At 45.6% G+C, this 21959-nt stretch overlaps 1 protein-coding gene across 2 annotated transcripts in view; it reads right to left on the bottom strand.

Moving 5' to 3' along the window:
- Positions 1-8197: 8197 nt before the first annotated feature.
- The window catches only part of LOC144165017 (sodium-dependent proline transporter-like), an 86672-nt gene continuing 72910 nt past the window's right edge, over positions 8198-21959 (bottom strand). For both annotated transcript variants that reach the window (XM_077695186.1, XM_077695187.1), the window contains 2 exons: positions 19781-19936; positions 8198-8463 (listed from right to left, as the gene is read on the bottom strand). In XM_077695186.1, coding sequence (XP_077551312.1) covers positions 8254-8463; positions 19781-19936 — 366 coding nt within the window. In that variant the 3' untranslated portion in view covers positions 8198-8253. The remainder of the gene's footprint in view (positions 8464-19780; positions 19937-21959) is intronic.

The raw sequence follows: 21959 nt of genomic DNA, 5'->3' as shown, positions 1-21959 counted from the left end.
GATTATTTGCAAATATTATTGGCAATTCGCTGATTTTTTTGTCCTTCAAAGCCAACCCTTCCCTCTCCCACCCGATTTGCCGTCTAGCCCTCCGTCGTGTCGCCGTCATGCAACTCGGCACTACACCTCGAGACGTTGCTTGAACTTGAAAAATATGATGCAAGAGCGTAATTAAGTACGGTGAGAGTACCAAGTAAACGCAACGGCCACTCAGTTCGCCCGACCACTTTGTTTCACGGCCACTACTTTCAAAATAACAAACATATATTTGACGACTATAACGCTCGCTGCATTTTGTGGCAGAGCCACGGAAAAAAACATGTTAGCGCTGCAATATGTATTCGTAACGATGACGCAAACCAGCAGTGTTTATTGAAAATGCACGCATAAGTGCGCAGGTGCGCAAAAGTGCGGCTCACCGGAGCGGACGAGCCTGCGGTCCGTGAGACTCGACTTTTACGCGCGATCATCGCCGATTCCGTTACTCTTCTTGTTTGATCGGCTGTTGTTGAAAAGTCCTTGTCACTAAGCGTATTAGTATAAACAAGAAGCTTTCACTTCAAATTTCACTTCATACGACCATCGATCGGGGAATCGGCGAGTGCCCGAGCCTCGTTTCCGTCCCAGCACTTTCGTCGCGGCTGTAAACATATTTAGCGCTGCAAAGCTTTTTTCCCTAATGACAAGTTGATCGCCGAACGAGATCGGATGCGCCGGGAATGGGCTGGAGACCGTGTAACAAAACAATCGATAGTATCGAGCTCATTTTGCTTCTGTCAACACGGGATCCTATGGGACCCCCGCAACTTTGCACTACCCGGAAGTACTGACCGGAAGCCGGTTTCGCAGCGCCCCCTGGGCAGCGCAGGAGGCCTATCCGATTGCAACAATCCGACACGGCGAAGCAGTTGGATTTGGGACATTGACTTTGACTCAGTTTGCGTGGAAGAAACATACGTTTTTTGACTGCCTTTCTTTTCTAAAATGGGCTTAGATTTTTTCATAAAGGGTAACAGCTGTTCACACAAATTTATGACAATACGCGGATTCTTCGGTTAATCAGCCTGCAACAGTGGGTATCAAGAAGTTCGGTTCGAAGACGTCAGAAGGTGCAAGTAAACGGAGAAAATTTTAGCTTTCAAGATTTGCGGATGATGCCGTGGAGCCGGGAGGAGATATGAAAAAAAAAAAAAAAAACACACGAACTGTTCGCAGATAACTCACTGATGGGGATAACGACGTGTGGGAAAAATCACAGCTAGGCAGTGTTGAACGTGCTCAATGAAACCCTCCAATTTATTTGGAAATCTATAATCACAATCAACGACGGCCGGCTGATAAAAGCATATTCAATCTCAGGCACCACTCGTTAGTGCCAACTGAAACTGGTGCTCACAGCCAGGGCAGGGTAAGCAGGCTGCTTGGTTAAAAACGCGGTAAACAGCGCTAACCTACGGGAGGCAGGGCAAGAGACACTCACACACGGTGCTGACTCACAACCAAGTTCTGTTACTTGGAGGCGCCTTAAATACAAATCTACGAAGCAATGGAAAGAGAAAAGAAACAGAGGCAATCAACACAAAATCAACTAAAGCTATTGTCGTACAAAGCATCCACATTGTTGACAAAAACCCCGGTTGTTGATTTGAAAGGCAATGACTTTATTTTCATACAGAAACACCGACGATGTGCGTACATATTCGTCGCACCTCTGGCTGATGCAAAAAACTTCATGCATTTCAGGCGTACGTTTGTCCGGAAATCGTCGAATGATGTAGCACTGATGACATTCTAGTACGCACTTACACTGGCAACAGTGCGTAGCTAAGCGGCCGCCGACAGTTGCTTCTAGTGAATTTGCATGCCCCTGGAACCGTACCTTAATGCATCTTCCTGTATGACCAACCTACCGTCGTTGCCATGTCAGGGGGAGTTCGTAAATGACACGCTGAAAGCAACGAAATCGCTGGTTTTCAGTAAAGTTATTCTCTCTCTCGTACTTCGTTTTTGTGTTTCGTTTTAGATGAGTTACTCTTTCTACCGTCATTATTATTCCTACCAGCAGCTCACAAGGGCCCACCATGAGATGACGACTCAGGTGGATTAATTTTGGCTGATACCGTATTCGGTGCCGTATTCGGTCGATACCGTAGACCCCAGGACTTATACAGACGCAGAACTCAATAGAACAGAGAACTCACCCATGCCTACAAACACCTCATCATGCGAGCCAAGGTTCTCGAGGCACACTTTTAATTTTGCTTAAGTACTTTAAATTCGTAAGCGTAGCAGGAGTCGAATTATTTTTAAAACGCAGTATCTAGAATGCCATGCGGCGACATTCGAATTTTTAAGACTGGGCTGACACGAGCCACAGCGTCTCCAGTTCTGGTGTAGAGGCTCCATTTAGCTTGCTGTTTCGCAGATCGGTGGTTCGAGTCCGGCTGTTGTGATCTTTTGTTGTTTTTAGTCCGTTAGTTTTAACTGAAATTTTCATGTCTTAGTTTAGCTTTCGGTGTTTTAGATTGTTTTTTTCTTTCAGTTAGGTTATGATACGTTACTTTAAGTTACGTTACGTTAATAGAGAGCGAAGTAGTGCTGGACGCGGCATTTTTGCATCAAAACGCCGGTGGATGCCGCTTTAGTGGAGTGCTTATAGTTGCGTCGGATGGCACTCTGGACATAGCCCTTTTGAAATGGCATATCCAGTCAAAGAGGTTAGTCGCTGGCGATTATAACTGCCGTCAGTGGACCGAATGGGTGTAGAATCCAGAGATCTGAATTGGCTTGTACTCCAGGTGTAGAACCCTTACAAACTCGTAGGCTACCCGGTAGAACATAGAAACGGAACAGCCCGCTCACTTTAGGAGTTGATCAAGAACAGTGCAGTCGTATTTAGAGCTAAGCATTAGACGGCCCTAGGTGTAACAGGAAACACCCGGCCTTTCTTCAATGGAAACAGAATGGTTCTATATCCACTCAAGCAGATATTGCTCAACTATGTTGTTAGCTGCTGTCAGGTGCAATGCTTACTTTTCAGTCCTTTAAACTACTGCTGTCTCGTTAGGGGCACCACATCAGCTTCAAATAATTTCTATCTTTTACAGAAGAATATTCATTTAATCTGCAACACACCACTCCCCTGCCTGGCCCACCGAACCGTTATATGGACAACTATATGTTCCTAAAATTAATCACTTATTGCACTATCGATTAGCTTTAGCATATAAAAAGGATTGAGCATCTTGCCAAAACCGCTTAAAGGGACACTGAAGTGATTTGTAAACATCGCGCGATTACTCTCGCAAATTGTAGTCCGGAGTCCTTAGGGCATGTTTCGACCATTCTCAGCGCGTTTTACGCGAATTTATTTAATAGAGAATCTATTCGAAATTTCTGTCCTCCTCTCTGCACAATCTCCCATTTTCTGTGGCGTTTTCGTGTGACGTCAGGGGGGGATGAGCTGGTACTTGGCTCACCCACCGGCGTTTAGTCCGCCATCCGCCGACGGGTCGTCGCAATTCGCTCGCTCAGTTGAAACTAAGCCACGACAAGTTTGTGAATGGAAGAATGTGCGTTTCTTTACTTTGTTAGTTTATACACTGCATCAAGCTCCGAGTCCGGGTCGCTCCACACAAGCGCTGCACAAGTGCACATGCGACGATTCGCTGACTTTACGCTAGTAGGAAAACCTAAAGCCACTTGCAGGCGGGAGGAGAGTCAGCGATGTCAATATAGGTACTAAAAAAATAAAATCAACCAAACCTTTTACCGCACAGTTGAAAAGTGTACGTTTTCCGTACAGTTGAAAACTGTACGGAAGCACGTTTTTTGCGCTGGGTGAACAAGCACAGCGGTCAACAGCACGACCACACACTTGCGAACGCTTTTTCGTCAAAGAAATTCAATTGCTAGGCGTGAGATATTGCGGAAGTTTGGAGGACGCTTACTGCACGAGCGCTATAAAACAAAAAGTCACCTCAAGTACTTGAAATGCTAAAACTAAATAAAAGTGTAATCTGGTTATACATTATATACCTTATACAGTTGAGTCCAGTTATAACGATACCGTTTATAACAATATATCGGATATAACGATGAACAGCTATGACACCGTCAACTTTTGCATTCTTTCTATGTTAAAATAAACCGCGTATTACAATGCTTCAGCGCCATGATACCGAATATAACGATCGAATCCGGTTATATTGAGCACCAAAAGTGCAACAGTGACGACTCTATTGACGCGGTTGCGCAGCCTACTCAAGTAGTGTCTTCGTAGGAGGCCCAATGCGTGACGCAGTTCCTCGGGGACTTTGTTTCCGCCAAAGACATTTACCTCAGCTAGGTGAAGCACCTATAGATGCTGTTGGAAAAGATTTGCGCTAGCTTCACACGCGGCAAACAAAGGTGACCGACTGTGGCGCCTTTTCCACAAATTAGTAGTAGTACGACCTTGCTGGCATGCGAATAAAATGTTATGAGCTCTGTTCCGGCTTTTTATTTCGCAACCCGCTTATAACAATTATCTTTGATAGCGAAGGAATTTTCTTGGCACTTGGATATCGCTATAAGTGGACTATACTGTACATCCAACCTCGGCAGCGCTGGCCCGTGGCTGAGTGGTCTGGGGCGCTAGGATTATTGTTTTGCAAGTCGCAAGTTCGAATCCACGAGGGTACATGCTTTTTTGTAGGTTGATTTTTTTTGTTTTCGGCCGATGTTTTCTGAACTGAGTTCACCATTTTTGGGCCGTAGAGTTCACTGCTCCACGAGCGAGTTCGCAGAACGCGCGCACATTGACACTGACGCGCTAGCGAGTCCTCGTTGGCGTGCTGTTGCCACAAGCACCGACTGCTTGCGGGTAGTGTGCACAGGCCTGAATCAGCACACCCTTGGCCTGGTGCGAACACGCTTTTTACGATACAGGCATGCGTGAGGCAAGCTCCGAATATGGGGGAAAAGCGCATGGCATTTGAGCGTCTACGGTGAAGCGGAGGACGTTCATCCACTGCGTAGGCCTCGGCTAGTGATTTCTACGATTCCAAGCCGTCCTGGGAGGCTTATCTTAGGCATTTTACAGCCGACAACACGTCAGAAGCGCGGTACCACGATTACTCAGATATCGAGAATGCCCATCCAACGATGAGGTCGGATGTCAAGCATGTTTTGTTTACAGAACTGAAACCGAAACTTGTTTGAATGCTAACCTTGGACATCGTCCAATCACGGTGCCACCAACTCTCGTCGTCACAGACTTCAGTTGGTTCGGCCGCCACAGACCGCGCATGATAGTCTTCTTCCCAGCTTTACAAAATATTTAACGATTTATCAACCGGATAAACGATGAAAAGTGTGGTAATTTGAGCCAGTCTACACAGTGCAAGCAAAACCGGGAGCTTGACAAATTCACTTCAGTGTCCCTTTAAAAAAGCCATGAAGACAAAGCACAAGTTTGTTTTATTCGAAAGATTTGGTGTTTTATGCTCCACCCAGCTCTTGTCCGGTATTAAACGATAGTTTATTCACTAAGAAATGAATAAACTTATGTTAAAATTTGGATTCTTCCGCCAAATCCTGTGTTTCGTGAGGTCGCCTGCGATGACGTCAGAAAAGCTGCCCTTGAAGTGATCGCGAACGCAGCACTAGGCATCGAGCGAACTACAGAGCCTTGTTTACCGCAGTCCTCCCAGATGGCGCTACAATACCGTGGCTGACACTTGCCCGCCTTTGCTTTGTTTTTTACCGTATTTGCGCCTGGCTTGTTTTTAATACTGTAAAAAGTACTCGTGTTGTGAAACATGGGGTATACTCGACAAACAGGGTCACATAAGACAATGTCGCTTACGCTAATCTTCCTGTGCCGCGTCAGACAACCCGAAAGCGCCATACTGCTGTGCAGCTATGACAAGAAAAGTATGCGCATTACCAAGTACTCTGTACCAAGTACATTGAAGTACTCTGGTACATCAATGTTTACGTGTACTTTCGTAGCTTCCATGCTCACCCTACCATTCTTGCTGTGCAGCTATGACAAGCCAAGTATGCGCATTACCAAGTACCCTGTACCAAGTACATTGAAGTACTCTGGTACTTCAATGTTTACGTGTACTTTCGTAGCTTCCATGCTCACCCTACCATTCTTGTTTCTATAAAATGAATATCTGCTTTACTATTAAGCAAAAATATCTCGTAAAAGAAGATTATAAGCCCTGGATAACTACCATTAGCTTTTGCCGGCCTCCGCAAATCGCAGAGATGTCTGGTATGACATCCTAGGTTCTGTTGCGGTAAATGAGCTACTGAGTCGCATGGCCATTGCCTTTTTTCTAATTATGAGGCTAATGTGAGCGAACTTTACGTTAAAAGTGCGTCAGTATGATTTTAGCGAGGCAATCCTTCGAATGAACCAAAATCGTGTTTTCTCTTCAAGGCTCTTTTAAGCAATATAGCCCTGTTCAATCGACGCGTTCAGTCTGACAGCACAAGGTCACCAGGGTAGTGGCTAGAACCTCGCCCACCAACGAACTACAGTACGCAAGTGCTTTACCACCCATTGCCAACTCTTCCGAACAACCTAGCAGCCAAGCAGGATGATATCACTCCTTTATCTGGAACGCTTTGAACCTTGCCTTGTACAGTATCTTTGTTGTCTTTTGCTGCCTTTTTGTATCTCTGCCTTGCAGAACAATCATTGCAAATTTTTATTGTCTGCACGTAGTTGTGATTCATTTTGAACTACATTTTAAATTTGTCTACCATTCCCTACAGTGATATCGGTGATGGAAGCGCCGTTATACGTCTGTCGTATTTTTTGTCTTTTTTTTAATTTTTGACCCAATGCTTGAATCAATACCGTTGTCCGAAAGGCTTTCGTTTCTCCAATGTTGCATTTTTTTCTTCTCTCCTACATTTAGGACGATTGCGTTCGCCCCCGTCCTGCAGCTGTGTGGGATTATGGCCCCGTAAAGTCGCGATTGGGCAACTTTTTTTGCACGTTATCTCCATAAAGGTATGTTTATATTTTATGAGAATAGTCGTTTCTTTAAAATTCGTGTTATATATTTCTTTACCGGCCAACATATCTGGAGTGGAAAGCGGTTACACTTAGAAAGCCGGCAACAGGGACCGGGAAGACCACAACACAGGACGTCGCGCTTCGTCGTGTGTCGTTGCCTTTCGGGTAGCCGCTGCCGCTGTTCCATGCTTAACCGCCTTCCACACGAGGCATGCAGCACAAACACAACCATATTAATGAGCTGTTGACCTTATCTGTAGACCTAGAAGCATTGGCTGACGTAATGTCTTTGTCTTCGCAAAAGAGAATATGACTTTGAACCCCCTTCCTTGAATTGCCACGGTCCTCTTGTGGAAGAGGTTATTGCAGAATCCAGACGAACGAAATTCACGCGCCATTATCCTCCACTGTTGCAATTGGGCTCCTACAGGGTTCGTTTTTAAGCTACTTGTCCACTGTGTAACTCGGAGCATAGGGCCAAGCCAACGGGCTGAAAATAGTGAAATTATTGCATACGAGATCTAAATGTTGGTGTTCGAATACAAAAGGCACACTAAACAACTACACGCAGTAGTTTCGCACGCATCGCGACGCGAATCATGATGCGTGGTTGAAGCAGCGTTCAGGGGAACAGCCAGAACGTCTTCAAGTTCAACATGTGCCGGGAGCACAACAGCTTAAATGCGGCACGAAAGAGAGAGGCAGGGCATCAACGCACTCTTTTCATATTTTGCAATAGCCAGATCATGCATGCAAGCACAACAAGCACGCAGCACAATTTTTCCATGCCTTAAAAGCACAATGCAGCGTTGACATCCAAAACCATGTGTGACGCATACGTTCACTGCCGTTGAACAAGTTCCCTGTGTCTATATTTGTGTCAGAAATGAAACACGTCCGACGTCGTCCAGAAAGGGAGAGGCAGGTACTGCTATGAACCGTAATAAATATTTTATTATAGGTACAGTACGTAGTCAAATAAACTATATTGTGCTTGTAAGAAGTCCTGAAGACAAGATACTGCACAGCAACCAAAAAATGCCTTGAAAGGTGGTCGCTGTGTGCTCAGACGTCCCGCGTTCATTACTGCTTAAAAGTAACACAGTAACAAATATAAATACGTAGCGTGTACTCGCGCAGCCACAACTTAATTAACGTTTTCCCGATAAAACGCCCCCCCCCCCCCTCCGGTTGCGCAGAAAAGAAAAAGCGTTATTCAGCGGCCACAGAGGCCATCAGACGGTGTCCATGGTGGGCTTGAAGACCAGAGGCTCGTCGATGGAGAGGGAGACCTCGAGAGCCTCGGTACCTTCGTAAAGGGCGCCCTGGATTTCGGCGCCCGAATCTCCGCCCTGTTCCTCGAGCTCCTCGAAGTACGCGAGCACCCGGTTGTCATCCGCATTGGGCTCCCAATGGAACTCGGGCTGGAAGGCCCTGGCCGGGAACTGTACAACAAAGTCGGCTGTTATCATGCATTGCTGAAGTCCTTGCAGTGGTGGAGGCGAATCTGATTTGCTTTTTGAGAATTAACATGCGCGCTCCCGCAAATGTCGTGTGAAATCCTGGTGTCGCACGACGTGCTACACCTCAAACAATATACTTCGGGAAAGTAGCCGGAAGAGATTACCGAAACTTTGAAAAAGCTGGACTTGAAACATCGTGTCTGAGCTCCGGTTAAGAACATTCTTGTAAATATGCAGTTTCCCTAGTTGTATTTTTTCCAAGATCACAAAGAATAGATCAGATTTTGAAAATAATAGTTGCTCTAGGAGTATCTAAAGGAGAAAATGCTGGTCTCCAAGTTTTTAGTTGATTTAAACACTTGCTCCAAAAACACGTGGAAGTACATTTATGCCACAAGGCCCCACACAAAGCGACATGTGCCATGCTAGTACTTGAGACAAAATGTAATCGCATAACCGAGAGTACCGGCCACACCTTGGACAGAAGTATTCGATAAGAATGATGCAAATGGAGCATTTAATGCTTTTCTTAACCAGTTTAAGTCAATTTACAACACCAGCTTCCCTTTTAAACTACTCCAACAGCATCGAAAAATCAGAAAGCCATGGATTACGCAAGCATTACTAAAAAAATTAAAACAAAAAACACTATGCACCAGAGAATTCTTTCCCAGCCTGACCCCAACTTACTGAGAGAATTTAAAACCTTTCGTAATCGTCTCAATAAGGAAATATACCACGACAGAACAAGATATTTTCATAGCGTCTTCACAGAATCGTCCAACAACAGAGCAGTCATTTGGAAAAAGATTATCTCTGTGATTGGCACCCAAAAGACTGCTAGTCCAATTAAAGAGCTCACAATTAATGGCAATAAAGTTGGGGGCACTGAATTATCTAATACCTTCAATGAGTTCCTCGTAAATTTGCACCCGCCCTCTCTCACGGGGGACTATCAAAAATAAATGGAAACAACTTGCGCGGGCACCATATATTTAACTCCTGTTTCGAAGTCTGAGGTGTTCTAGATCCTTATGCACTTGAAAAATAGTCATTGCTGTGACGTTATCGATTTTAAGGTTCATCGCGTGAAATTTGTTGCTGATGTTATAACACCGCCGCTAACTCCCGTATTTATTCTCTGTATTGTCAATGGAAGCTTCCCAACTGAGTTACAAACAGCTAAAGTGACTGTCATACACAAAAAGGGCACCCGCAATGCGCTATTCAATTATAGGCCAATTTCTATATTGCCAATTTTTTCTAAAGCCCTTGAAAAGCTCATTAACACGCGTTTTACAGCTTTTACCGACAAACTCAATTTATTAACAGAATGTCAATATGGGTTCCGAAATGGTCGTTCCACCGAAATCGCTCGTTTAGACCAAAAAGAATTTATACTGGAGAACATTGAACAGAAAAAAATTGTGCTGGGAATCTTCATCGACTTCTGAAGGGCGTTTGATTTACTTAACTGAACGTTGCTCTTACAAAAATTACAACATTACGGAATCCGTGGAACAGCATTTGAAATCACGACAACATATTTTGCTCAACGTAACCAATATGTATCAATCAATAACCATGCATCTATAACTAAAAAGCCCTTTATGGGGTCCCTCAGGGAAGCATACTTGGCCCTTATCTATTTAAAGGAGTGCTGACACCAAATTTTGACGCCTAAAAATGATATAATTGGCTTCAGTAGTTTGTACAGATGCCTCATCGAAATGTTTGCAGCAATCCGAGGCCGAAATCACATCTAAAATCGATTTTGACTGTCCCGGCCGCGAGCTTCCACAAATCGGCAGCACTAGCGAAATCGCTTTCTGCGTGACGAAACATCGGCCTGCGTGTCTGGCCGGAACAGGGTGACGTCATATAGTCGTTTTCTGAACCGGAAACGATGTCCTGCGCTGCGCGCTGCTGTTGTCGGTGGTATTCGTTTGGGCAGGAGACGTACGGACATAGCTGTGTGAGCAATGCTTGTAAACTTTGTGCACTTTGCGTGTTCGACGTCTTTGCTCTTCAGTTCGTGGCCGGCGCGTGGTGTTCCCTTGCACTGGCGCTGAAAACTGCGCTGTGCCGGCACCGCGCGGTGCACGATGTCGACGCGCTCCACGGCGACGCGGCGGTGCGCGTCCCCGAGCTCGGCCAAGTTGTGCTATGGAAAGCTCGCGGAATGCGAAGTGCTGCTCGTGGAAGCCTGTCCAAGCAAATCGACGACGACGCCAAGATGCATTATTTTCCACGCGACGACATGCAGCGCTAAACGTGGGCTGAGTTCGTGCGCGGCGGCGGCCGCAAGAACTGTCGCCCAAGCCAGCGGGCTCGGCGTTGCTCGCGTCAGCTTGGGTGTTGGGAATTTCAGGCTAGTATCGTGGCGAATATTTGACCGCCGGTATCTGTACAACTGCGAATGACCATTCCTTACACAACTTTTCACCACACTATCATCCCCTTTTTCGCTTACTGAGCTTTATTTTCGCGATAATTTCCGTTTCAGCGATCGGTGACCAAGACATCTGCCGTGGCCTGTTTTGATTCTAGCGCGCAGGTGGCGCCATCTTTCGGCCGCTCGCCGCACCGCGGTGTCAGCAGTGCTGGGTCGGAGCGCCGAACCTCCGCTTCCGGTCAGCGTAGGCTTACCATCGCGGCAAATATCTGAACGCTGCTTTAAAATTCAGCCCTGATAACAACCCCTAGCACAATTTTTCAACACACTAACATCTACTTTCTCGCATGTGGAACTTCTTTTTCGCGATCAGATTGATTAGAAGAGTAGCGACAAGTTGTTGCTGTCACGGTCTGCGCCGGTTCGAGCCGGAGTGATTTTAAAAAACGGACGCCGGCGAAGACATCGCCGGCCTAATCGCCTGGCCAAATAAAGTTGTTCTGTCTGTCGGGTGGCAGCGACTCATCCGGGTCTGACGAGACGACATGTAGACCGCGCGGGCGAGTGCGGACCATGTGCAATCGTAGCAGACGATGCGACGAACGTCCACGTCACGGGTGAGACCGTGACGTAAGGCTGGCCCACTTGCAGGCTGGCCTTCGAACGGCCATTTTCCCGCGCGGCGACCAAACGGTCAGCGTAGGCTTACCATCGCGGCAAATATCTGAACGCTGCTTTAAAATTCAGCCCTGATAACAACCCCTAGCACAATTTTTCAACACACTAACATCTACTTTCTCGCATGTGGAACTTCTTTTTCGCGATCAGATTGATTAGAAGAGTAGCGACAAGTTGTTGCTGTCACGGTCTGCGCCGGTTCGAGCCGGAGTGATTTTAAAAAACGGACGACGGCGAAGACATCGCCGGCCTAATCGCCTGGCCAAATAAAGTTGTTCTGTCTGTCGGGTGGCAGCGACTCATCCGGGTCTGACGATTTAGACGACATGTAGACCGCGCGGGCGAGTGCGGACCATGTGCAATCGTAGCAGACGATGCGACGAACGTCCACGTCACGGGTGAGACCGTGACGTAAGGCTGGCCCACTTGCAGGCTGGCCTTCGAACGGCCATTTTCCCGCGCGGCGACCAAATTTGAAACTGGTTGCAATAAACGTGCTATAATTAATTCTGTGTTGGCGGCTGACGGCTTTCGGTTCGATTTTCGTAATTACTGGGCCAATAAGATTCTTTACAGCATAAAAACTGAAAGCGAGAAATTTCGTGTCAGTACTCCTTAAACATATACATTAATGATATAGTGCGAATCGATCAGTCAGTAAAATTTTTTATGTACGCAGACGACACCAGCTTATTTCTCGGTGATAGTGATCGCAAAAAACTGAGCGAGGCAACGAAATTTTGGTAAAATTAGCTGCGTGGCCCTCAGCAAATCGCCTAGGTATAAATACAGAAAAAACAAAAGCGGTAATTTTTAGAGCGAAAGGCAAGGGCATAACCCCGGACGCGATCTTTATGAACGGGACTAGAATCGAAGTAGTAAACAGGATCAAAACACTGCGTATAATTTTCTCTGAACATATGCTTTGGGATTTTCAGATTGAGAATGTAATGACAAAGCTAGCCCGTACCGTTGGAATTTTTTATCGAACTCGGGCTTGCTTCCTATGAAAACCAAACTTCTATTATACAATGCGCTGTTCTTGTCTTACCTACGTTATTGCTTCCTCGTATGGGGCACCACAACCTCTTCAAACATCACCAAACACGCACGTCTTCAAAATAAAACGGTTCGCATAATTTCAAATTCCCCTTTCGACACTTCAGCCGGTCCTCTCCTTAAAAAGCTCAACCTGATTAGTGCAGACAATTTTGATGATTACCGCCTAAGCACGGCTTTAAGAAGCGAGGCAAAGCGAAGTGAGAAATTCTTTACTGGTTTTGCGCATTTAATTCCAATGTGCCTGTGTACAACACTCGACATACTGAACAATGGACGGTACGCTGTTGCAGAACTAACTATGGTAATCAAGTGTTGTCCTATACTGTCCACAATCTTCTAAATAAATTTATTGAACGTGGCGTTGACTTTCAGTCTTTAAGGATTTCTAAGCTTTTACGTATGTACCTGTAATAATGATTTCTCTTTTCTTTTTTTTCTCTCTCTCTCTTTTTTTTTCTCACGAAGAGTACCAGTCCTGGCTATGTATGCAAGCAATGTTCCGCTAGACATTGTATAAACGTGTTTCTTTTCTCATTTCTGTTTATTTAACGACATTTGTTGTAACAACATTTTCTTTAATAATAGTTTACTGAATTTTACTGAAAAACAGTGCCTTGTTGAAATTGTATTGTATCAATTACACGCAAGGCCTCTAGGATGTATACCGTCAGGTGCCATCTGCTGCCCATACAGCGGTACGGGGCGAGAGCTCGTCAAGCTGTCCACAGCAGCTTTTTCTCTCGCCCCGTCATGTCTTAGAAAGAAAATGGAATAAAATTCTATTCTATTCTATTCTTTTTATTTGTACGCGTTGCGTTAGACGCATCATTGAAAGAGAGAATAAACATATTTAATACCGCGCACGATGGTGCGGGATGGTGAGAGCAGCGGTGGGGACGCGTCCGCTAGTCCGGATTCCCTCGTCCTTGCTGGCTGCTCGTGCCCTCTCTCTCAGCATGCGGTGGGTCGAGAGGTCCGAGCTACACAGCCGGTGAACCCACTGATCGTACGTTGGACGGGGAGTGGGTGTGAGAAATAGAGATTGTTGGCATTCCCTGACCCTACACTCTCCCTAATGGCACCAACCACCGATCGGCATGACAACGCCTTATCATGCATCGGCAAAATAGGCGATAGTACGCGCAGGCAAAAAACACCCTCTCCAGTAGGAGTATTGCCTGCTACGCTGTTTCCTTGATAGAGATATACCCACTACCGTGGTATCTGCACAACTTTGTTTATGAGAAACGGGGTTTTTCGAAGCATAGGCGCATCAACAATGTGCATTCGGTTGTTTGGTGTGTATCACTTACCCGGAACGCGCGTCAAGAATGCTTATGCCACTTAGGTACCTTTGGAGGCTAGCAAAACGGCCGCCACAGAAAAGAAAAGCACGGGGTGTGCTGCTCTAGGAAGAACAGCGTAGCAGACGACACATACAGCCGACAGATTAATTCGGGGGCGCATATTGTCGCCTATTTCACCGCTGGTCACCCCGACAAGGCGCTACTATGTCGATCGGTCGAGAGTCCTGTGATATTAAAAATTTTGGAGGGTGTATAGGGTGGGCAGATCCCGGCAAAAGTTGCAGGTACTGTAATATTGGGTGGGGCAAATGTGGTGGAGGGTAGAGTTTGGGTAGGAGATGGTCTGGAGCCGGCGGAGTGTGTTCGCTACTGCTCGGGAAAGGTTGGAAAGGGGCGGAGGGAACCATGGCTCCCGTGTCGGAAGTGTGAGAGGATATCCGCGTGGCCATTGAGTGTGTATAATGTCTTCTTCCTGTTTATATAGTACCTCTTCGGAGATGGCCCGGAGGGTGCGTACTTGGGCAGCTCCGTGTGCCACCTCGACGTGTCAAAAATGGCGATAAAGGCCATGAGATAAAGCAAAACACTGAAACAAATTTTGTTGCCGTGGGCTATTTTAAGCACCACATAACCGATTGTTCTCAACGATGATTCACTACCAGTGAAAATGCCGGCACATTGAATGGAGCGGACATCAATCGAGAAATTAGGAGACTGTTGCGTGAGACGGGCGGCAGAAAACTATCATCTCTTGAAGACACTTGCAGCAGATAAAAAACATAAAGGGGGCGTGAAGACACAAAAGAGGTTTGTTTTATTGCAAAGATTTGGTGTTGTATACCCCCACCGCTTCTCCAGCAGCAAACGATGCGCGCTTTGTTTGGCTGAAAAATAATCATTTTCAGCCAACCAATTATTTTTAAAATCGCAACGTGAGTTTCGTGACGTCACCGAGGACGTATCCAGGGCAGGTATTTGAAACTGAAAGTTAGTCTATTGACTAAGACTCTATGAATGTCCAAAAACGTCTCTTTCAACTGTTGTCTATACTGCCCGCCTTCATAGGTGGCTCCGCATGTCGCTGAGAGACCGATGTCCGCCCATGCTCTGTTTATGATAGGATTTGTGCTTTTCTTACTGTGTTACGCTTGATAGTAGTCGGTCGTGAAACACTGGGTATGCTAAACAGGGTCGCGTAAGTGGCGTTGTCACTTACGCCAGTTGGCCAGTGGTGTAAGACAAGCCCCACGCCTCCGACGGCGGTTCTATTTCGGCCGGTATAATGGGCGTGAACGCACTGGTGCTTCTGTGTTTACGGTTTTTCTGGCAACTTTCGTTGTTTAAACCACCATTTTTACGGCTCTAAGAAATATGTTCACTAAATGTTAACTCAAATATCTTGCTCTGCAAGCCAATTCATTTGATTTGAATTTTTTGGGCACACCGAATCGCATAATATGTTACAAGTTGAGGCCGGAAAAGCAGCTATGGCGTCACATGCCTATTCCCTGATTTCCTCATTATATAGCTCATTCATGTAACGTTTCCATTAAAAGTGATGTCAGTGTTATTCTAACGAGGCAATCTCGCGAACGAACCAAACTTCTATTTTCTCTTCATCGGCCTTAAAGGAGCCATGAAGACAAAATACAAGTTTGGTTCATTAGAAAGGCTCCTTTGTTTTGATAAAAATGATACCGATTTCATCGCGAACTTCCAGAAAATGTCGGAGATACTAAAGAAAACGTGTGGAGCTGTGGTGACTCGCTAGCTAGTGTCCGGCAACTTTCTATAACGTCACAGAATCTTGTTTGGGCGATTGAAGGCGGCCGAACTAATCAATCACCAGGACCCATGACTGGACAATTGTAGCGGGGCCGTTAGTTCCGTTTGATCGAATCACTTGAATGCTAACGTGCACCTAACCCACTGAAAATTATGATTTTAGTGCTGGCCATATGACGTCACTTGCGCCGATAACATGTCACCGTGGCGCGAAATTTGAAAGTTCGTAAGTGTTTATTGCGTTTTTATCGGTTAAAAAACCTCTTTTGTGGCCGGAATGGAGCTGAGAGAGGTACTGAAGTCTAGCTCTTTAAAGTTAATCAAAGTTGTATTTTGTCTTCACGAACCTTTTAAAGGAATGATTTTATAACGTAAAAATCACCAATTTTGCTTTAAGGCACCGTTAATAAAAATGCGTTAACATCGTTGGTGAAAATCAGTTCCAGCCTGAAGTTCCCTAATTGCGCACCGCATTGCAATTTTAATGGAATGTTTTAATTAGGTGTGTGAACACGATTTTATCAAGGTGCGTTCTTATTTCTTCATAGAAGCAGCTATTTCGAAAATGCTGAAGCTATTTGAAAAAATTCTGAAATTAAACATTTTAGCTGGTATACTTTTTCGCTTGATGAAATCAGCCAAGTTGTTGATAAAATAGAAACTTTTACTAGATGTACCGAAACACGTATATATTTTTAGTTTCACTCAAATCTGATGCTCCGATGTCAAAACCATTCCCGTTGGTGAAATTTCTCAGTGGTAACCGGGAAACCTCGCTTTAGGTAAATAATAGGACTGGAAGGGGGGGGGGGCAAATTCTACAGAGGAACTCTTACAGTGAACGGCTAGTTGAAGACCGCTTTCAAGAACCGTTAAATAGATCCTGAAAACGTTTATAAACTTTATTTCAAATCGGCAATACTTTCAGAACGCTTTCAACCAACCCTTGCAGTTCATATATTAGGAAGTCACAAAGTAGCACTACCAAAAACTACTGCTCTATGCCCATCAGATAGCGTGAAAACCTGTTCAAAATATTTGCCTTACTTTCCCGAGCCGAGGCGTTTTTATAGCACTCGAATTACGTCGTTACCGCAATGTACATCCTATGGGCCCGCTGCAGTTCTGCTGCAGAAGTGAATGATTTTGACACAAACGCTTAAGAGAAAAGCTACAAAGCAAACCAAAAACGGCAGGCGGCTAGTTCTGTTGCGACGAACAAAGCACGCAGAGCTGCACTGAGCTGGCGGTAGCTACAGCTTTTACAGTGCTTTCACACACGAAGAAAATCACGCAAGGGTTTATGGGCAGTGTTGCAGATTGCCTCCCCATGGCCATGGCTCGGATTGTGAGCCAGTGATTGTTATCACCGACGGCAGTGCAACCACTGAGTGCATTTCCCACACCTTCTCACCAGGGCTCCCTATGCACGCACCCTGAATGTTCCGGCCGCTGGTTGCAGATTGGTAGAAGGAGCGCCTGTCTGTACGGAAGCGTTATGGCTTCTGGTGCTTTCGACTCCATTGTGAAAAGGCGAATTCGTCGATGAGACAGCCATCCTTAACGTTCTTAAGATGGTTGCTATGTTTATTATACCATGTACGCGCCCACGCCCTTATGTAATGCCTTCGGTGCCTTTACGGTTGCGTAAACTAAACGAAATAAAATTAAATTCTCCGCACTTCCTAAACTTGGCACATGCTCGTCTTCTTGTAGTCCGAAAAAGGGTTACGGAATGCACCACACAAGCTCTACCACCATTGTTTTGGGTTAAGCGATTGTGCAATTAATTCAGGGTAAAAGCCCTACAATCCTGGTGTTTTTCTTGTTTTCTATTACAAAAAAATGGCTGCTGCACTAACGACAAAGCGGAAAACGCGTTTGTGTTCGCATACAATTCAAGCTAATTTTTTCAACAGCGAGTTATTACCTCTCTATCTCAGCATGTTGCGTGTGGCTGAACAAGAGTTGGTCTAGTGGCTGCGGCGAGGATGTCATATCGCGAGACGGGCGAACGTGGCGGCACGAGAGCAGAACTGCTGCGTGAGCCACACAAAGAGACTTCTAATTCCGGGGAAGCTGTGCCGTGGAGTGGCGCCAGTCTGCCTGTTTATTTATTTAACCAGAAACACTGCTGCGAGCATTACTGCCCAAGAAGGACGGGATTTCAAAAGGGGGTTATAAAAAGCATCTTCAAACGCACCAAAATTTTCACATTCCATAATCTATACGGGCAAAGAGTTCCATTGTTTATGGTGTTAGGAAAAAGAGACTTTATGAAATATTTTAGTGCTGGCGAAGTACGGTCGTATGGTTTTGCAGTGGTTGATTCTAGATGATCTCTGTGGTGCGGGACGTAGATAATCTTCGCGTGACAGGCCGGTTTTGTTGTCGTGCAGTAGGTAGAAAAATCTGATGCGGGCTACCTGCTGGAGTAGTTGAAGTGGTGGCAAGTCGAGAATCTTTATCATTTTTGTTACTGATGACGATGTTCTGTAATCTGACAAAATGAATCGTGCAGAAAGACGCTGGGTACGCTTTATCTTCATAATATAATTGACATGAAACGGATCCTAAACTATTGACACGTACTTTTGAGGACTGGGCGAATCAAGGTGCGATAAGGTTGTAATTTATTATTTAAAGGAGATCCCTTCAGTTTTCTTGTCAGGAAGTATTTCGCGCTGAAAGAGGTACGAACGAAAGCGAAGAAAACGCGACCAGGATGGGGCAGTAAAGAGCATTTCTAGAGTAAAGAGGAAGCCATGTTGCTTTGACCTTCAAAGTACGTAGTCAAAGTTTAATGCAACGGGGAATTTTCGCTTTCGTAAGTGTGCATCTTGTGTTCCGCCGTCCTTTGTCTCCGTCAATATCAATTCGGCGCTGTGCTTTACAAGTATGACTTTTCGTGATCCGGAAAATACAGGTCGAGGTCCAACGTGAGTAAAAAATATTGTGTATCGCAGAACTGATTGCGGCCAATAGTGTTCCAGTTGTGGCAATTCTTCTGGTGGATATCCTTCGGAATGGAAAGTATTTTGTGTGTAGAGTGACCACTGTGGTTCGGCTGGAAGCGTGCTGGCTTTACACTAAAGGAAGGCTCGAGAGAAGCAAAATTTGCTCATACCTTTCTCCTAAATTCCGTCACCCGTATGTAGTGAGCTAAACAGCTTCGCCATTCATTCACCTTCAGATGTTGCAATAGAGCATAATGTTTTGTAGGAAAGTCCATGCTCAAGATTTCCAAATTACTGCTGTGCTCAGAGCATGGTGGGGCTTCAGTCTTTTTGTACTTTATAATGCACCTTTGGGGAGAACACTGCGTACGGAGGCTATCTAGCATCCTGCTACAGGAGGATTTTATCCTTGGAGGAAGTGGATGGCGTTTTGTGGGACACATATCTTGGAGCACGGCGAAATCATGAGAGTGGATGTCATGCACTCTATCCCTGGTAGGACAGTGTTCTGAAGCTCTTTTGAGAGTAATTGACTCTAAAATCAATCAGCATCGATGTGCCAGTGCCTTAGCTGTTCCCGTAGGAGGACAGGTCCCCGCTGAAGTAAGTAAACATTGCGAGCCGCTTGCCTTACCGTCTGCTTGTTATAACAGCACCACATCAGTTCTCCTTGGTCACTCTCACAAAAACGTCTAACTGTTGAAATTATGTGGACGTTTCTTTGGTTTTCTGCGATATGGCACCCGTAGCACCAAAAGACGAATAGCACCAAAAACAGATGGTTTGCTCATGCAGTACGTTTTTATATTCTATGTGTTTCGTTACCTCGTCGTTGGTCAACCCTTGGAGGATGTTTATTAACTTGGATTAGCTATAGAAGGTAGAGAATGTAAGTATCTAAAGCCATTGATGCCATGTCGCGAGCTTTGGCAAGCGAAGGAACGTGTTTTAAAGGCGGAAGCTCATTCGGACAGAAAAGACTGTGACATGACTGGTTAAAAAGCCCTGTAGTAACAGTTTCCCGCGGTCTAGAGAGATTTGCTGCCAGATTTGAATTCCACCTGTTAATTCTGGTTTGTCGTTGGGAGTCTCCCACGTTTTAAAAGAAAGCTCACCCGGATGTTGTCTACGATGCAGGCGATGGCCCCAATCGGTACCTGCAGCAGGCCCGTGCAGCCGATGATCCAGGCCAGGGCCTCGTACTCTCCAGGATACTGCACGCCGTTGTACACAGGCGCCGAGTAGGACAGCATCCGCTTGACGTACGCGATCTGCACACGGCGCAGGACAGTCCTGAGTGAAGGAACGACACCCCAAAGGGACTGCGACGATAAATCGTTCTAGAGTGAACTACCAAAGAAGAGGAAGAGGAAGGAGTTCATATATCCCCCTAAGCGGTCGGGCAAGGTTGGAAGCCAGCGAACAACAAACGGGAGGCAGTGGCGAATATGGGAATACCCGAAGAGACCGGTGAGGAGCAACCAGCTTAAGAAGGCTGCGACCGGTTGAGAAAAATTTAGGCCCCTCACTAGCAGGGTAAGGGGGAGCACAAGGATCCAACAGGAGAAGAAACGCCATCTCATAGGAGAAAGCCAGGGAAACGCGGCCAGACCATCAACTACCCTTCGCAGGCCTGGGCGGGAGCGAGCCGACATCGCATAAATTACGGCTTAAATTAAGGGGCTCCTTTTGCGTAGACTATACCTGTGCTTTATTAGACCCACCAACGCCTCTGCTGCCTCCATCCTTAAGAACCGGTCGAGCAACGAAACGTTCCGAAACGCCAAATGCGCGTTTTAGCAGCTCTGAAAGATGTTCGCTTCGATGACTCAGTTGCCCAAAGATACGCAGATGGTAACGACAGCTACTCTCTACAACGAATAGCCAGGTTGCTCTGAAATCAGCAACCAACAAGTGTCCATGCTTTGTTTTCTGCAGAGCAGAAATATTGTTGTGCAGCGTAGTCGTTCTTCCTGACACTTCACATCTACGACAAATACGGTTCATTTTAGAAAACGCTCGCTAATACACTTACGGACATGATAAGTTCTCTAAGAGAATAAAGACCTCATCACTTATTGCAAAGTCAAAAAAGTAGTAGCTTCTCTGTTTTGCAGCCACTCTCCTACTTAGTCTGTACAAGCGGCTTATACCCACAAGAAGAACCGTTTTCACATTTTTATAGCTCTTCGTTAGTGTGCGGGCAAAAATATCATCTAGTATATTGGAATTTCTAAGTGCTTTTACCAGAGGAAAATCATATCCATGGTCTGTTTCCCACAAGGTCCCCTCACTCGCAGTTATGTCACGGCAAAAATCGTCTGGGGTCTTAAGTACAGTAACGTGTAATGAAGTTGAAAGCCTGGCTATGTTTACCAGTGGCCTTGTAACCTCTACTTTGTATCTGCATCTCTTTCTTCGCTTTTTCGTATGCATCTTTGGGGGCAATATATTGCGACAGGCTTTTTTTTTTGCAACATGGTGTCTGTGTTAACATTTCCACTTTCGCTAGTTTGTCATTCGGCGCGCATTACTTCTACTAGCAGGCTGGCACACGCGAAAGCTTTCCTGGAATCAGAGTTTTGTGCCTAATACTCCGGTTTTCTAAAGGGACCTATTCTACTCACGTGTCATCCACCCTCGAGTGTCATGGGGCACGCCCTATTCTGCACATTTAACGATTTTAATTCATATTTCAGGAGCGCCAGATTTCCAGACAAACCCCCAGGCAGGTTTGCGGCAGGAAGAAAAGAAAAACGTTTGTTGCACCACGGCCAACGTACGGTGATAGCACATTGGTAACGCACTCGGCTGCACTTTCAGACGCCAGCGTTGCAATCCAATAAGAGCTGAAATATGCGTTACATTTACTCATTACGGCGGATGACATTTTCTAAACGAAGTAAAAACAACCACGGATTTTTCGCTGATTGAGGTACTGGGCCAGAACGGGCTTTTGCCTCACAAGTATACACGCTGAGAAGCCGTTTGGATGCGGACGACGTAACTAATGCCTGGAACTCCTCACATACGCGAACGATGAACAAATCGGTAAGTACATTTCCATTGAGGTTTGTATTTTTCCTTGGCCTGTCGCCAAGTGTCTCAAAAACAAATTGCCCTTGAGTAGTCAGAGTTACGTAAGATGTTGCTTCTGCTCTCCGCATGCCAATCACAATCGAAAGGAACCTCTTCTTTACTCTAATTACAAGGATTTTGGCAACTTCTATTTGCGACGACAAACGGAATACAGAAGTTTGTACTGTGAAATTTAAAATTGAGGTATATTCACTT

Source organism: Haemaphysalis longicornis, unplaced genomic scaffold (assembly GCF_048455015.1).
Source record: "Haemaphysalis longicornis isolate Haplotype H1 unplaced genomic scaffold, Haemaphysalis longicornis Haplotype H1 scaffold_14, whole genome shotgun sequence".
In the NCBI taxonomy this organism is placed as follows: Eukaryota; Metazoa; Arthropoda; class Arachnida; order Ixodida; family Ixodidae; genus Haemaphysalis; species Haemaphysalis longicornis.
Note: the sequence above shows the minus strand (reverse complement) of the source record. Positions and strands in the feature narration are given on the sequence as shown.